The following is a 19008-nucleotide window of genomic DNA, read 5'->3' as shown; positions in this document are numbered from 1 at the left end:
CAATGGCTTTATAGATCTACGTTGTTCCATCCTGGTTCCCGAGCCTACCATTTACGCTAGCACTATAAACGTAGAGCCCGAGAACCAGGATATATGGTTTTCTAATTCTATTTTTACCGGGTGTAAGTGTACGGGGAATTCCAAGCGTGACCTAGTTAAGATGTGACGTCACCATCCTAAGCCGCTGAGAGCAGAAGGATTATTCCCCTGTTGCTGCTATTCATAAGTTATTTGTCTTATCATTTCTCTTCCAGTCCTAATTAAAGTATCTTTAAAAAAATATCACAATAAAACAGTGTGAAAAGGGCAGTTTTTGAGACGTATATTATGTACCGGCTATTAATCTGTTTATCCGCGTAGGCTTGTTGGTCTAGTGGTATGATTCTCGCTTAGGGTGCGAGAGGTCCCGGGTTCAATTCCCGGACAAGCCCGATTTTTTTTTTACTACTTTCTTTTTATTCATTTTCTTTCAGTGAGCGTTGTGCCTATAGCAAACAATGTCCTTCAACTGAAACAGTATAGCTAAATCTAAGCCAGCTTTTAAGGACAATAACTACATAGCTAGACTGACTCCTAAGCAACAGTTTGTCACCAACCTTTAATCGCGCGTATGCGCATGTAATCTTTGTACACAAATTGGCACTTGGGCCGCGTAATGTCATGGATATACTCGTGACTTTCCCATTGTGTTTAACTGGTTTAATGGGGATTCCCGTCTAAGAGTGCCGTGGAAGGATAAAAAAAATATGTATGTAATTTTAATGATGCAGGAAATGCATATTTTCGGGTTACACACAAAATAGACGCCCACACTGACATAACATTATCTGAAGAAATACAATACTTGTACCAAATATTCACAATATAGAAAATTTAAGTATTGTAATACTTATAAAGGAAATAAAATGTAAAACTAATCCACACATCAGGTGAAAGAGTGTGAAACTTTCAGTGTAAATATGGCATTAATTGTTTTTTTTTTTTGGCGGGTGAGGGGGGGGGGTTCTAATTTTTCTTTTATCAGGTGAAAAGAACATTTGAAAATATTTTTGTATGGTGGGTATTTTGGGACCGCTTTTTGAAATATATCAGCTGTGTAAAAAAAATGGTCTAAATGAGGATAAAAATGCATTTCTGAAAATTCTGATAATTTGTATACAAATGTATTGTTAATATCCAAACACGCGCGTAATGTGAATTGTGATAACATAAAAACGATTAATATCAAGAGATGATCTTAAATATTGACCATACAAAAAATATCTTTAGCACATGCTAACCTTTAATTTGTTCCAAAGAGCATAGTTTTTGGTTTAGACAAATTGGTGGTTGGTTTATTAAGTGACATCCCTTTTTGACACGTCAAGCACCATTGTGTTTAACTATAGCTCTTTACACTACGAGTATATGAAAACGAATAGACCTAAAATGAACCCTAAATTGTGAGACACCACAAGTGACCGATTCGTAAAAGAAATATTGTTACTAATTAGCTGACTGTTTTCTATATAACAAGTACTCAGCACTTCAATCCATTTCTAGGCTCAGAACACATTAATCATTTTGAAGCCTATAACTTTACATTCTATATGAAATACACTGCATGCCTGAAAAGATCACACACCTGTGTTATCAAACCTCACAAATGAAGTTTAATTTTTAAATGTTTGTACCGGGCTGTACGAAACTGTATATAGGCACCGCACACAGAAGTAATTATCGGAGCAAAGCTCTTTTAGTCAGTATTGTTCATTCCCGCCTTTTACGACGACTGACTGTGGACCGTAAATTTTAAATTTCCATGCATTGTTCGTGGAGCTTTGAGACAATAAGCGGCCAACCGTGGAAAGCTGGTCATTAAATTACCCAAAGTCGATTGTTTATTCCTAGGTGGCACACCGGATTCTACATGCAGTCTGTGTATTAAACTGACCACCAGGCAGGCATCGATCGTATATGTGACAAATCCTTGACTACGTTGTTCAGAAAAGATCAAATAAAAAAACAAAAACAGCTATTTCAAGTATAGGTTGAACGTTTGTATAAGGTAATACATTAAATATTTCGTGAACAATTCGAATTACATCACATGTCATGCGTCGAGTTAAGTAAACACAGATAAGCTGGACACAAATTAATGACAAACAGAAATGTTTTTTTATTAACGAAATATCATGGTTTAATTGTAAGTATGAATAAAATAGCAATTGAATTCCGTAAAAGGGCATAATTTATACATGAATACATGATATGAAATAATCACAACGTAAAAGCAAGATGAACTCTTTAGAAATAACTATAGAAAGCATGCAATTAAATGACTGGTGTATAGTTATCCGGTTTTCAATGGGATCTATGACCTGTTATAAAATGAGAGCCAAAAAGTTAAAAAGTATTTCTCTTATTTTTACTTGCTTGTCAATTCGTATATATGACCATGACGGATCTTAAAAAATAGCAACAGTTTGGAATTAATAGAATACCAAACAAAACTTATGATCCAGTGTGCAACCAATTAGTGTTTGAAATTATTTTTTTCCACCAGTAAAAAATAGGTTCATCAACAAATGACACAAAAGGAATGTAAAGCAACAAGGTGGTTACAAATTGCAACATTATTATAATAAATGCATTTTATTTAGTGAATACAATGTTTCACTTTTGCATTAGATTTAGCCCCATCTCCTATATATAAGCTTCTCCTCTCCTATGCTTACATGAATGCAGTATATATGCTGAAAAAGCAGTTGCAGCCTATAGGCACATTGCAAATATTTGTGGGCATTCAAGCCAATGTAGCTTGGCTATTTTACCGCTCGACATACTATTATGTCCCTTTACGCAAAGTGGCGGACATTTCCATCAGAGACATTTACAAATCTGATGATTACCCGTGCAGGGAGATCATGCATAAGAATTCATACCGCAAGATGTGTTCTGGCCTATTGCACAAAATTTTAACCTGAGAAGAGTTAACTCTGCCAGATCTTGTACATACAGCACATTTACAAATTGTCTGATAATCATGCACCCATATCCAGCGATGCGCTCACCACTTGGGTCACAGTGAATGTGAAGCCCGGGGTACAGTACATGTAGTGGGGATCCTACGCAACTGGAGTCAGTAAGACGAATACAGTGAAAATAACACACGGGTCATTTCGTTTTTATTTATGAGTTATGTTCTGAGTAGATTGTCAGCCTACACCCATCATGGCCTCGCTACAACTTAGCACCAAAAATCCGTGAGGCAGAGATGATACAAGTTGCCATGGAGAGTCCTTCTTCCGCAAGTCAAGCCTGTACATTTCTGAAGAAAGTGTTGTCCCATTCGATGCTTTGGTGAGTTTTCCGCCAAATATGTACAAAAATCCATTGTGATGAGCGGCACCGAAATGCGTGACCGGTTTTCTGAACGACGCGAGATTACTGATGTCTCCGGTGTGTGGACTGAAGGTAAGAACTTTACCTGTAGACGACATCAGGTAGATCAAATTTCTGTCGGTGAGAGCGTGACAAATTAGCCCACCGCATGGAATTTGGTTCACGACTTCTGTTTTCTTTGATGCAGGGTTGTAACGCTGCACTGTCTTACTTGCGAATCCATCTGGCCGAATGCCTCCGAAAACATAGATGTCTCTACCAAAAGCCACACAGGCAGCCGATTTGACTTGCTCTTGAAGTTTGCCTGCGTGGCTCCACGTCTTCGTCTTCACGTTGAATTTATCGATGTATTCAAAGACCCTGTCGCTGTTGTTGTTGATGCCCCCAATTACGTACAGTCGCTCGTTAAGATAACACAACATGTGGTCCCGACGACCGTTGTAGAACATTTTCGTCTGCTTCTGCCATTCTTTCGCCTCAAGGTCATAGTAGGTTGTCCCATTCGGTTTCAAGTCACCGCCAGAACCGTAGATACCATCAAATGTGTGACAGAAGGCAGAATCTTTGCTTAGACCAGTTGAGCTCGGCACTGCTGTTGTGGTCATTTTGGGACTTTTCTCTGACAGCGTCACTTGGATCATCTCGACCCCGTCTTGCGCGGCAGCCAAACAGACGACTGTTGGGTCTGGAGCAGTTATTTCCTCCTGCAAGGAGATTTGTTTCGACACGACTGATGTCACAGACCTCTGACTCTGGTAAGACAGGCTCCGTCTTCGCTTGGGGGCAGGGGTGTCGAAACAGACGTTGCTGTCTCTGAGAGGAACACCTCTTGGGGTATTTTGTGGCACTCTGTTATATAACAAGTCACTGTATTGACGACAAATCTCTTCTTTGTCAGTGGTTCTCACATTTTCCTCATACTTGCTCCAGCGGTCTATGGCACGGAACACGTTGTTCGGGGAATCCACGACTAACGCTTGGTCCAGCACAAGTCTGAGCAGCTGTGATTTACCAATATGGCAGAATTGTTGCGTCTTGGATATCGTTTGGAAATGTTCCAAGGCCATGCGAAAGGCTTCCCGGGCAAGATTATCACATCCGTGCGATTCAGCGAACAGCCAGTTCTCTAAGCAGTTCATCGGGATCAACTGACTTAGATACATACGCTCACAACGTGCCAGTAGAGACGGCATTTTGTATTTGTAAGCTGCGTATGTCAAGAGATTCAAATTTGCATGCTTAAGGATGCAATGCCCGGTCCGTAGGTAGTTGACAAAGATGTCCATTACTTCGGGTTCTGTCACAATGTTTACCTGCGTCTCATTACTTGAAGCCACCCTTACCACTTCTACAAGATGAAGAGAAATGGTAGTCAAAACCCGTGTCGGGCACTGGACGGGTTGACCGTTCACGTTGATGATGACGTGATTCATTTTCGGTTGAATTTCACTCGGGGCTGAAGGCTTTGCAAACACTTCGTTTTGTTTTATAGCCATCTGAAAAGATATCAAAATGATACATGAGGACCATATACAGATGTGCGTCAAAAATAAATAAATAAAATAGAAAATAAAAAAGAATAAATTACAACGCATACTATTAATGTGAGATGCACACCGAGTTGTAGTACTAAATTCAGTTGGTATTGTTATACTATGTACACTCAAAACAATAATCTGTTAATGTTAACAGAAAGCCTGTGGTCGGAGTGATGCTAGAATATAACACAATATTCTGTTATATTCAAGACAATATCCTCTTAGTCTAATAGAATATTTGTGTTGAATTAATGAAATATCTGTGTTATATTCAACAGAACAGTCTGCTGCAATAACAGAATACATTCTAGCGTCACTCTGACAACAGACTTTCAGCAACTTAACAGATTTTGTCCCCCTTTCAAGTGGTAGATTCCCATGGATATTTAATTAACAAAACAGAGTATATCAGGTAACGCAGCTTCCAACAACTGCCACATTCCGTTCTCCAATGAAACAATTAAATACACAGTATAATATATTAAAGCAACAACAACAAAACCAAGCACGTCCATATATTTGTAAGTTTATAAGCCCCGACTTCAGCAATGACCCTGTTATAACAACTCTGCCTACTCATAGCTGTATTCTCCCATATAATGAGACAGCTTGACAACACAAAATAGACCATAATCCCTGTTAAATATGACTATATATTTCACAAAAATTAGCAAAAAGTGGCCTTGAATTTCATTAAATCCGAACCCATAGTAGGCCTGCAATGAAACTGCAACTTATTTGGATATACCAAACTTATTTGAATATACCAAAAACAAGATCTAAATCAATTATGTTTTTCAACAGGTACCTACTTCAAGATATGGCAGAGATCGGTCCAGATTAAGTTGTGTAAAAGTATCCTTCTGATTCACGGGAGATTTTCTCAACACTGTCCGGAGCAGATTTGTTAACGGTGTTATCAGTCCAACAATTTGTCACAGTTTGAGCGTATTTTGCAACTGATTCAATTTATAAGTTTGTGGATTGGAACATTCCCCCCAGATATCAAGTTGACGTCAGTAAGTTATAAATATTCTCTAGTTCCCATTCATGTCGCTGGGACTGAGTACGTTGATTGCAGGTATGTCCAGGAAATTGAGCAACACAGAAAAACAGAGGCAGTCCACGGAGAGATGCTACTATACGATAGGGGATTCCCTGTGCTATTTTAAAGTTAGGTCACGTGACTCCACGTAGTTGCTAGCCACGAATCTTCTGACTTCAAAACATCCTGTGTCCTAAATGGGTCGATCAAAATCCCCTCGACCGAATGAACTTTGTCGTTTAACATTATCTCAACAACTATATAACTATTCAATTTAAAACATATAAAAATGTTTAAAAACAAAGCTTTCAAAGGCGTTGAACATGTATGTGTAAAACCAGCGCCAGTGAATCTTTCCAAACATTCTTTTGTCGTTGTGTAGTAAATACGTAGTGAAAAAAATACCCAGACCTGTACATGTCAGCCTATACAATGATGTAGGCCTACATGTATATACATGTACACGAGCCTACTCAGGCGTTCAGCGCACATGTGTAGCTTTTATGTGCTGAGCTATACCTAATATAGAAGCAACTACATGGACATGCATAAGCCAACATTTGTATATTTGTATCACTTTAAACGATCTGATCCTATTTAATTTGGTGATCTTGAGAAAAGCCTTTAAACACAAATTAAACCAGGGATTACCAGAAGAACCATATTATTTAATAAACCATTTGGAATGAGCAATAGATGAACATTTTTTATTGTCTGCATGTAAACAGATGTGGACTGACCCTCGCGATCTCGCTGGTTTTTTTGGTGGGTTTTTCCAGGTTTTAAGCCAGGTTACTGAGAATTTTTTTTTACTTGTACCCTCGAGGTTCATTCCAGTTTCCCAGGAAATCCCCATGTATACTCGGCATCCCCCCACCCCCAAATGTAACACAGTAAACATTTTATCTCCAGAACATCAAGCACACAGAAATCGAAGACACATCGCATTTGTTTTCGATTAAAACACGGTTATATTAATTAAACTATGTGCAAAGACTTGAAAGGAGAAACCTGTGGGCTTACCTCTAGATGAATTAGTAGCTTATTTGCCCATAAAATATATAGACTTTAGACGCACTTTCAAAATGTATCTGGGGAGAGAGAGATATTTTCTCGAAGTGTAGCTAATAAATAGCACGAGAGTGTGCTAAAACACCAAGAATTAAAACAAACTATCGAGTGCTATCGATAAATATGTGTAGTTCATCACAAAGATGTGTTTCTCATTTTATTTGATTGTTACTTAGTACTGGCAAACCTTCCCATACATCACGAAAAAAACATGTTTAATTTGAGTCTGCTAACATATTCCAACGAAATCAAGTCAACATAACTGGATATATGTGCTCATTCATGTCGTCGTTTTTGTCGTTACTGAATACTTTTCTTTTAACAACTTTTTTAACAACTTTAACAACTCATCCGTTGTGATTTAAGCCTTCGGGCACAGCTTTCCCAGCGATTGTTGTGGAAAGTATTAATTCACGCCATGCGGATGTTAATCGCTTTAGGCTTTAAGTCTCCCACAATGATTTTGAAAAAACTCAAGCCAAAATCGGAATAAAAAAATGGATGTACTACAGGAATTCATCTAAATCTATTGTTTTGAAATTTAAAGCGCTCTAAAATCAGAATGGCAATACTTCACTGAGATGAATGATTTCATAATGTAAACATATCCTATGTATTTGTATGTCCTATATATCGATAAAAGAACCCATACTGAGCTATGATGTATGCGATCTAATCTAAATGTCCGGATGTCTGCTTCCTGTATAGCCTACATAGTGTGCTGTTCAACGTTTTCGTAAACACTTGTCGATCTGGATATAAGCTGCGTGTTTGCTGGTGACTTCAAGGTAGTTCTTGACGAATGAGGTCGCGTGTTATTATCTACACAGTATACACCAGCTTAGTGAATGTTTGTATAAGAATCCTGCTGGCAGGATATTGAATAATATCGTAATTCCTAAAGTTTGCAGTGAGTACTTAATTTTATTTTTTGTTTAACCGAAATTTTGGGAGTGTCATTTAGAAACGAGATAAATAAATAAACAGTTGTTTAACGCCATAATCAAAAATATTAAAATTTGTACAACGAGACTATTGGGTTTCTTTTTCAGAGGAAATGCCATGCAGAAGTACAATGTATAAACCATTATCCTCTGACGAGTAACTGACGTACATCTACGTTTAACACACATGAATTCCTCGTAGAGCGAGACATATGCTTATTCCTTTTATCGGTGGAAGAAAAACGACTTTGAATATACTACATTTTAACTAACGTTTGGCATGTAAACTTTTTTCGAAGCACATGTAGGCCTTAAAATGATACTTTTGTACTTTTGATACTGAAAATAAAGTTTTTCTATTAAGAAATTAATCAAACTTTATAAAGGTTACGAGATCCTGTAAGGTCGATGAATCAATCAGAACCCACCAAAATGTGTCACTGAAGGTTTTTCACTCTACAGTGTATTGTTGACGGCTTATTGGCACCAATTAGAACCGGGGAAGAGTGGAGTCGGGTGGGTGGGGAGGGTTGGGGTATTAACCCAACGACTCAGCCATCGAGGCTGGAATTTGACGAATACCTGTGTCCATGCGTGTGAAAGATGTGATTAACCACTCTGAAATTCATGAGACCCCCCCCCACCCCACCCTTTCCCATACCCGTACAAATATTGTGCATGCACGTTACGAAAAACATCATTCATTGTACAATATGTTTAAATGATGTGAACATACAGATCGAAGTCTATATATACCGAACCGGTTTCCATACACCTCAGCCTCACTGAAACAGATATATATCTCCACATAGGGTTGGGCAAAGTCTGTCCTAAAATACTAATATCCCATATAGCCCCTCCCTCTGTATTGCACCACTAACACGGCAAAAACAAACTTGGCTGGGGGGTGGGGGGCATATTTTGCACATTGTATTTGGATCTTGTTTGACTCCATTGAGGCAAAGCTATAAATATCTCGACAAGGTACATGTATATACTATGGCCTTCCTACGCTATTTAGCTTTTCTTTTTAAATGTTTGTAACTTTTTCTTTTCTGTTTTTTTTTTTCCACCGAAGTGAAAAGTTGTTGTCACCTTTGTTGAAATACATGTAGTTCTCATCTGGGCAAAACAGTTAAGACCATGCAGGTCATAACTCTTTTCACCCGGATGAAAACTCTAATTGTCTTGGTTCAAAAGAGTTCAAAGATGGCGGAAAGAGGTGAAGTGGTTAACCTGCCATGCAGCGCAGCACAATGATTCAGAAGCCTCTCACCAATGAGATTGCCGTGAATTCAAGTCCTGCTCATGCTGGTTTCGTCTCCGGTCGTGCATGGGAAAGTATTCCAGCAAACGGTGGATTTTTGTGGGTTTGTCCCGGTTTCGTCGCCGTCGCATAAGTCAGATATTCTTGAGTGCTGCTTAAATCTCCAATCAAATAAATAAATAGATAAATAAATAGCAGCTGTTATCCAACAGCGTTGCCGGGGTTCACGCGACTAGTCTTTTACCACTTCCGCTAGCCTGGTGTCCATACAGTTCATGATAATGGGAAAAAACGCGACAAAATGGAAAGGATTGTATTGGATTTGAACCCTAGACTGCCAGGCATCATTTACAATTGACCAAGTACCGGAGACCAACATATAGATAGGGCGGTTGGTAGCCAAGAATAAAAGACAGAAATAGTACAATGTCGCAAAGCTGACGCACGGATCCCACGCCACACTGCAGTGAATGGTTTCATGCAGTCTAGCAAGAAGCTCCCATGTTATTTAGATAGGATGGTTTTGTCACATTTTTGTGGTGTTTTTGGTCAAAACATAAAAACAGCACAAAATACAAACATAATTCTTGCAGATTAGTAGTTGTGACGTCAAGGGGCAGCAGATAGTGTGGTTGTTTAATGATTGTTAATGTGTTCAGAACTGACCTATCTGCATACCAAACTAAAATTTTTTTTTTACAAATGTGGACAGAGCGACCCACCTAAAAACTGAAAACGAAAAGTTTATCTTGGTAGGTTTAGTCGTTTTGGAGAAAATTTTTTTTTTAGCCGATCAATAAAATTCAAAATGGCCAATAAATCTCGTAACTGGTAAAACAGTAGAAAACACGAAAAGTTGCTTATATGTTCCCAATTAAGACTTCAAAGTTGTTGTTTTTTTCTACCTTTACCAGTTTTGGAGATTTTGCAATTTTATGACTTGAGCAAGAATTATAATAAAAATAGTTATCCGAACGATTTGAAGAGGTGTCCCGCTATAAATGTTTCTCGGTCGTTGCTGCTAATTTCGTATATGTGGGGTTAAAAAGGTGCCTCCCATCTTCATTTCATGGTTTCGGGGACGAGACGAGGCGTCTTGCTTTGTATCACATAAGTGTCAAGCTGAGTGGAAACTATTTTCACGATTTCACGTTTTCACCCAGGTGAAGACATTTTAATCATATAGATGAAAATTGTTTCTAGCCGAGTAAAATCTTAATTTACACCTTGGAGCTGTTTCCACCCAGACCAAAACATTAAACCAGAAAAAAAAGAAGGAACAATAAAACTAAAAAAAAACATCATAAAGCAAAGTTAAATGTCGTATGTGGCCTTCCGCATAGCACGGAGACACTATCTCAGTTTGACCTTATATCCAAACCAAGCAAACATTATCATCCATTAAGTGGAACCGGATAAGCCAGTGAGCAAATATACCCTCTTTATATATCCGATCCAGTGCTGTTTACTTTTATCTATAAACCTATAAGAGATTTCCTTCGATATTTTTTTTACATTTCCGAGAAAGTCTAAAATGTGCACCATTATAACATCACTAAATTTCCTGTCTCTTACCTGGCGGAATAGGTCTAACTAATACAATAAAAGTTTAAGTGCTTGAAAGTATACATTGATTATAAATATACCGATATACAAAATGATACGTATGTGTTGGATTATCAAAATTGACCAAACAAAATAGGATGTTCACAGCAGATTGGGATAAATCCTACTCCCTAAAGGGCATGTGTCACTCCACTCCGCATGCGCTAACTTAATATCAATGCCACCACTAGACAAGCTTGACCTTTGGCGCCTGCGCGACGCCAGCAGGTTTGTTTATGTCTAGCCATACTACAGGTGTCCTCGTGAGGACTTGTAATCAGCATTCATCAATAAACTTGTTTCACATGTACTTTAGAGTCATGTTAGAGGCATACTTTAGATAAAGATAATGCATGTGTGTCAAGCCCTAAGAGCCATGGTTCGTGGTTCTTGGTTCTTCGTGGTTCTATAAAATATTAATATAGTATAAACAGAAACAATACTTTAGACAGATTATTAGTGTTTTTTGACATCACTTCCTCCCTCATCACGTACCGTGATCCTCAGTGCCGTCGTTAAAGATTTCTGTACAAGATTTCTGTGCATGAGACCGAGTCACGGTGTGTTTGCTTGTATATTCGATATACCCCAAATGACCCCTTATCTCGCCCAGAAAGAGTAATTTTTAGAGGGACATAAATGCCATAAAACATTATTTTTGGTGCTTGTTAGTATGGAGGACAAAACAAAAAAATCAAGAAAAGCCCCCATAAAAACCCCGGAATTTTGGAAAGCGTATACGTTTATCAATATTTTTTATGTACTTTAAGTATGTGGGTTATGTCACCTTGACCCATGAACTAAACAGCATCTCTTGAAAAAGTCGTATGACTACAGATGATTCTTTATGTATCATATGATGTGGCTTGACCCAGATTACTTACAGTCACGTGTATGCATGGTTTCAGTTTCGAAAAGCAGACACATTAGAATCGCCGTACATTAGAATCTGTGTATGATTCTGTGTCACGCGACATCACCTCTCTACTGCTATGGAATAACTCCACATGTGTGTCAACTGTGTCTTACATCAGCTATACGTATATATACATTGTGTTGAATCACAATCAAGGAGAAGGTAACATTCATGTTTGTGTATGAGAAAGAACTCGACGGTGCGAGAAGGGAAAGGTGTGTGTGTGTGGGGGGGGGGGGGGGCGAGAAGGGTGGTGATGACGTATTGTACATAACTCTTTACATGAACCCGTTTGTACAACACTTATTTAGCAGAAACGTACTTTTAAGGATTTCGTATAATTTCGTAAGAAATCGGTTTTTAGCCCAGACTTTAAAGCTGAAATTTAATGGGTTCCTTAATTGTTTAAACTATAATTACATGCAGCGTATTTATAAAGGAGGCCTTCATGTACATTGTATACATAAATCCGTTAATCCAAAACGGCCTTACATGAAACATTTTGACAGTTTGTCTGCCATGTGACAAAATAAACAATTCAGAATATTTCAGTCAAGAACTTAGCGTTCCTTTACCTTTAGTACCTTTAGCGTTCATTTTGAGGGGGCATGGGTAGATTACATGAAGCTTCCCAATAACGCCTGTATAGGTAAAAGCCTAGGAGCCTTTCTCCAATGCGGTCGCTAGGGGTTCAAGTGCAGCTCATGCTGGCTTCCTCTCCGGCCGTAGGTGGGAAAGTGTTGCAGCAAACTGCGGATGGTCGTGGGTTCCCCCGGGCTCTGCCCGCTTTCCTTCCTCCATAATGTTGGCCGCCGTCATGTAAGTGAAATATCTTTCATTAGGGCGTTGAAAACACCAATCAAAATAAATAAATGAATAAATATATAACCTGTGGCAAAACTAAATTGCATGATTATCCTTTACCATGCACACAAAAAGCACTTGTGTTGAGATCTAACACGACTTGTGTTGTTTCATTCAACACAGAAATACGTTACCCCAACACAAACATGTGAAATACATGTTCGTGTTACAAAATAATAACACACAAGCAAGGCCTTATGTTGATTCAACATAAGATAGAGCTGTTCACAGTAGGACGCAAGACTTTTGTTGGAAAGAACACAAGTTTGTGTTCATATAACACAAGTGTTGTTTGTGTGTGGCAACACAGGTTCCATGCACAAAGATGTCGAGAACTATGATTTGATTGTAACTCCCTTGGCAACACATACCTGTATATATATGCTCCATAAAGCTTCGTAACAATTTTGATTAGATGCCCCGCAGCCAAACATTTTACATAAACTTTTGTCAAGTTAAGTAATAAATTGAATTGGTTTATTGCTTAAACCGAGTGATTTAAAGTTTTCACTGTAGATGATCAGCATTTTAAAACGTATTATATTTCTCTGGATAAACATGTTTAACTATATTACAATTAAACATTAAACACGTTTATTATCTTATTCAAGAGGTTTATTACCCGTTTGAACGTTAAAAATCTGTTGTTATTTTGTCAATGTAAGCCGATTACCTTGTGTGATGTACATGAATCGTTTGTGCGCGAGGCCAAGTCGCGGTGTGTTTGTTTGTATATTCGCTATACCCCAAATGACCCCAAATTTCGCCCACAAAAGATCTTTTTTCGAGGCAGATAAATGCCATAAAACATCATTTTTGGTGCTGAAATATACATTTTTCAAGCAGGATATCATACCTTCCAAAGCAGCCTTAAAACACTTTTCTAGAACCATACAGGATTCTCAAAATACAGTACATTGATCAAGTTTGTCATGGACGAAATTTAGGTCATTTAGGTTAATTTACAGTGTTCATCATATATCATACTGACATATGCATTAATTAAACATTTCTGCATGGATCTATAAACATATAAACCAGACACAATCTGGTTTTAAGCACAGTGATTTTGGTGAACATCTCTCCTAGAACCAAGCGCTCCACAAGAATACGGTTATAGTATATCGACACTATCCGCCCAAAGTGTCCAACATTGAGCTGTGACAATATGGGTGTATACACAACAGGCCCAAAACGTCACACTGAGACAAATTTGGCAGATACTCCGTCCCTGTCTTCTAGAAAGGATACACAATTATGTCACGCTGAGAATCCCTTTACGTGTAAATACGCTACGTTTGTAAATGTATCATCTCTTCCCACAGGCTCTCTTAATTGTCACAAGCATAAAAAGGCTACAGTATGGATACGATGTTATGTAGGTATAGACCTTACCATTTTGTCCAGTAGCAGAAGCACACCATGTTCGTCTCTTATATACATACAGGCCTAATCCGTCATCCTGGGCTTTCCAGCTAAGCAGTACAGGCACATGAATATCGCCAAATATTTTTCCAATCAGCGTGTTATAGCGAGTTCTGGCATGTGCCAGGGTTGATAACACGCTCCTTGGTTAGCCATTATTTTTATTTAACACAGCTTGAAAAAAAAGGTAAGCTATTTGTGCCATTGTATAGTACAAGAATGGAAGATGTTTTGTGATGGTTTAGCATTCTAATCCCCGACCTTTATATACGTTGATTGTATTATAACCCAGGTCAAACGCATGCATAGTGCTCTCTACATTCATGGATTTAACCGGTCAAATATTCTAATATAAAACACTCACATATGTCGGCCGATGTTTGAACGGGGCATAACACCGGCCAAATATCGGCATATACACATTCACATACATCACTCATTGACACTTTTGACGGACTGAAATCCGAACCGTTATATTGTGTTGTACTGAATGGACATATGTATATATATATAGGATTTAAAATACCTTTATGTATATGTGACAGATGGCATGCGTACTGTGTCAAGACAGAACGCTGGATCAATACTGTTTGTATGGTAGGCTATACATGTATGTATATACTTATATACATATCTGACGTCTATGTTCAGACAGATACCATTGTCCCACAAAACACTTGGACACGAGCGGTGACACGTCTGCGCGTGGTTGTAATGCAACCGAACAGTAAACATGCAGCGTGACAGATGATTCAGTATTATACGCACTGCACGTGGTGACAGTTAATATACATGCATACATACACTTTTCTCATAACCAAGCTTGACACACCCTCATTCTTACACTTGTAGGCTACACTATTTTCTCAGTGTTTAAATACCCACATTTATACGAAGAACTATTGCCAAAGCATTTGGTTGAGTTATAAACAGAATAGGGCGTCAAAAATATATACGAAAATACATTGCGAAAGAATTGAAATTTAATCCATTGCTCAGAGTAATAAATATTTATTTATGCTAAGCCTGAAAAGTTAAAGAACAAGTATGTACATGTACGTAAATACGTTTTAAATAAAAATATAAATAAAAGTATATAGTTAGCAAAAATACGTCATTGCGGTGTGCCATTTTTAAATAAAACTATATAGTTAGCAAAAATACGTCATTGCGGTGTGCCATTTTTTTCTTCATACGTACAAATTAAGGCAACCAACAGAATTAACCTTGAAATGATATCGAAATGAGCTCTATACCGGAAACATTCCAACTGAAACTTAATGTGAAGTATATAGAAATGAATAAATATCATGCTGAGTGTATATAAACAGAAACGTCCTTCCGAAACATAGATTTGTACAAACTGATGCATAGTTGTTGACAAAAACCCATTACAGAGCCACAAAAGATCCCGTGAGGTTTAAAAAGTCTGGTACAATCGCAGGATTATAAGGTATTAGGATCTGTGACTATCCGCTGCAAAACATTGGTTTTTAAACGATGCTGTAACGACATGGATGAGATGAATTTTCTTCTGACTCCTTCGAGAGCAAACCTGTCATACTGAACCTAACCAGTGGTTTCTGTAAGGCAAGGTTTGTCTCCCGAAGGAAAAAACTTTCACATTTGCCGCATGGGGGAAAATGAGTCAGTTCGAATTTAGCGACTCGGTCACGTTACCCGTAACAAACATTTTTATTGTAAGAAAGAAACTGATATGACCGTTTTTTTTTTTGTGAATTTCGTATTGTACTTCACAAACGACGCTCTAGGGGGGTTTACACACCCAAATAGAAGAAAACCTTGTGCCGAGGGGCCAAAACACACCGCGGCAGTATACTCATACAGGAACTACTTTGGTAAATCGCTGACAATTTCCGCCACCTTAGAAATGTCCTCATAGGACTCGGTGCGCTTCGCTTCCAGACCTCCAGAAATTGCAGTACATTCCTTCATGTACATGCGCAATATTCGTTCTAAATAATGCATGGATAAATCCTTGTTTCTTATACGAAATAAATATCCCTAAATAACGGATAAATTTTAAAAAGTGACGTTTAATATTTAGTCTTATATGTTAATTATAGTTGCATGCATTGATGGATATTTGGCAAACCGGGTACACCATCATGAAGTCCTAACGGAAAAGTACCCAGCTGAGGCTCATCAAACAGCTGTAAAACCGCAAGGTGTAAATACGTTCTGCATGTTGAAAATTTTCATAAACTTTTCCTCTCTACCGCCAAGTGCATGGTGGTGAACAAAATAAAATACGCGGCGTTTTTGTTTTTTGGTCAGTTGATGCTGCAGATATATCGGTGTATTGCAATGTACTCATTCTCTGATGAAATGTATATTTCTTGTTCCACACCTGAGCACGTACTGCAAGTCATGAAATAAATAGAGACCTATGGATGTACATGTATACGTGTACATTTACTTGTACACATGTATTGATTCTGTGCGTGTATGTGTGTACAGAATACGCGTATGTGGTCATAAGAACATGTGTCCTAACTTTTTTCTTTTTGGTTATAGAAAATCAACTTTGGCTGAATCATTGAGTAATTAATTGGATGGTTGATTGCGAATGCATGAAGACATCAGTTGCCGAATTGCTGGTTGCATACATATGTTTGAGTTCATTTTATTCGCATTCGTTATATATTCGATATTGGCAATAATACTTATGTATATACATTACGTGTATTTGGTTGATTAATTTTTTTGATTGTGTTAATATAACAAATTAATTATACACGTATAATAAGCTGAAGAAAAAAAAAACTCGAAAATACGATTGTGTAAAAGTGACTGAATCATTCAGGAAAATAATAATCGTCAAAACAGAACAGGGGTTTTCATGATTGATTTTTACACCTGAATCTGCATGGGGTACATTTCGAAAGTTGAGTATCCCTTACTGACTGGTATATAGGCACGTACGTGTAGCTCTACAACTGACTGATTGTTGGTAATTATTAGAAATACCTGTGTCTGCATGGATTCACTGCGTCGATATGAATTCCTGATCGATTTGAGTTGTTCAAAGCTGATTGCAGGTTCTGTAACTATAACGACATAAAAGAAATGGATCCTCTGCTTTGATGGATTCAAAGATGAAATTTTGTGATCCACTACATGTGTAATTGATTGATTGATACATGTATATGCATGTATATAATCTGTGCATATTGCCTGATTGACTGACGTATACCGCATGAGTCAGCTGATTTATGGATGACCAATTGATTACCTGCAGGCCCAGTCCGTCTGTCTGTGTGTCAGTAACTGCATGGGTGATACATGCTGCTGTAAAACAATGATTGCAAAAATCCATTGCGCAGGTCAGCAGTTGAGTTGAATATTACTACATTAAGTTATACATGCAGGCTTTGCTAAAATGACAGAATACCATGATTCCTGAGTGATTGCAGAATGGATTCTATAATTGTCACAAACTATATGTATACGTTTATATACCAGTATGTGTGAGATACTTGCACAGGCCCTACATGTACTGGTGTATTGCTGGGGACATGCATGTATATAATGTATATAATGTATTGTTGCACTAAATTTTCGACAATACGGGAGCTGTGAGTTCAAGTCCAGTTCATGGTGACTTCCTCTCCAGTCGTACGTAGGAAGGTCCACCAGCAATCTGCGGATGATCGTAGATTTAGCCAATTTATTTAGTCATTGGGGTGTGTTTGGTTTCAGCAGTATAAACGCTCACGACCTAGACTAGTCCAGAAACATCTTTTTCTTCTAACCCGTTGAAACTTGAACGTTCACCGTACGATCACGGATGTGGTTTTAAGGGCCCAATTACATCAGCGTAATTTATGCACAAATGCCCATGGGGCTACATGAGGATATGTGTCACATCCTGTTTACACCAAGTGTCCTTTAAAAACAAATGCAATTACTATACATTAGCTGCTGTTCTGAGGAAAAATGTGCGCAAAATGAACGGCATCGCGAAAATCCACATTTGATTACCACATATTCACATGTAGACAAAATCAGGGAGACTTTTCCAAAAAGCCATTACGGGCTGAATCTTGTAATAAAATTCCCTCTGCTGTGTCTTGTCCTGAAGATATTTTTATATATCGTTTGAATAAGATATAAAGACTCACGAGGCTTCATATCTTCAAATCACATGACTTCAAGGGAAAACGAAAATATAACTGTACATACACATAAACTATAGATTGAAATGAAACTACATGTTAAACTGAGTTTCTTTTATGTAAAGCAAGTATAGGTCCGTACATACATTGCACCACACGTCCACAACATGACCGTAGATCAATACTGAATACTAATCGTACATATCATCACATATTTAATGTTGCTACATGTACACATTGTATTTCAACTGCAGTTTCGAACTTTCGTATCTTCTTTTAAATATCGGTAAACATGCTCGAACTCTCCTGTTTATTTTTCAAATATCGGCTTACATGCATATATATTTCATGTATATGTTCTAATTAGCTGATTGAGTAATTGCAATGGCTGATGTTTAAGACCATATTCAAGAATATTCCATTTAGCCTATATGAAAGTGGACAGGCTTGTGTGGTGCAAGAAATCGTAGGGGCTGAAGTATAAAGTTCTGTCGACCTTCGCCTTGTGTATAGTCTGACACCATATATAGTCTCGTCAGCGTCGGATTATGTATATATAGGGGCCTACCCGCTACATTTATATACATGTGGTTGTTGGAATACATGAACATACATATGTGGCTCATATGGCCTAATGTATTCCATGGTCTGTCATTTGAGACTTCTGAACTTCTGAAACTTGACAGATATGTTTTTTAAATGTCTGATTGAAATCCTTTCACGAATTTTTGGAGATACACGTATTCGCGATGATCTACTGATATCTCATCTTGAATTTTCTTTCAATTATGAGAGCATTTTCATGACGAA

General features: G+C 37.9%; 1 protein-coding gene and 1 non-coding gene across 2 annotated transcripts; one reads left to right on the top strand and one right to left on the bottom strand.

Annotated features, from left to right (window-relative positions):
• Positions 1 to 359: 359 nt before the first annotated feature.
• Trnap-agg (transfer RNA proline (anticodon AGG)) lies at positions 360 to 431 on the top strand. The gene has a single exon. It is a non-coding gene; the product is annotated as a tRNA-Pro (tRNA).
• Positions 432 to 2843: 2412 nt separating this feature from the next.
• LOC135482010 (kelch-like protein 5) lies at positions 2844 to 6973 on the bottom strand. Its single transcript, XM_064761820.1, has 2 exons — positions 5735 to 6973; positions 2844 to 4880 (listed from the first exon to the last, which is right to left on the bottom strand). Exon 2 carries the CDS (start codon positions 4878 to 4880, stop codon positions 3198 to 3200), a length of 1683 nt encoding a protein of 560 aa, XP_064617890.1. The 5' UTR covers positions 5735 to 6973; the 3' UTR covers positions 2844 to 3197.
• Between the last annotated feature and the right edge of the window lie 12035 nt (positions 6974 to 19008).

This window comes from Liolophura sinensis, chromosome 1 (assembly GCF_032854445.1).
Source record: "Liolophura sinensis isolate JHLJ2023 chromosome 1, CUHK_Ljap_v2, whole genome shotgun sequence".
Classification (NCBI taxonomy): Eukaryota; Metazoa; Mollusca; class Polyplacophora; order Chitonida; family Chitonidae; genus Liolophura; species Liolophura sinensis.
The sequence above is the reverse complement of the archived record's forward strand: the minus strand, read 5'-3'. Positions and strand labels throughout refer to the sequence as shown.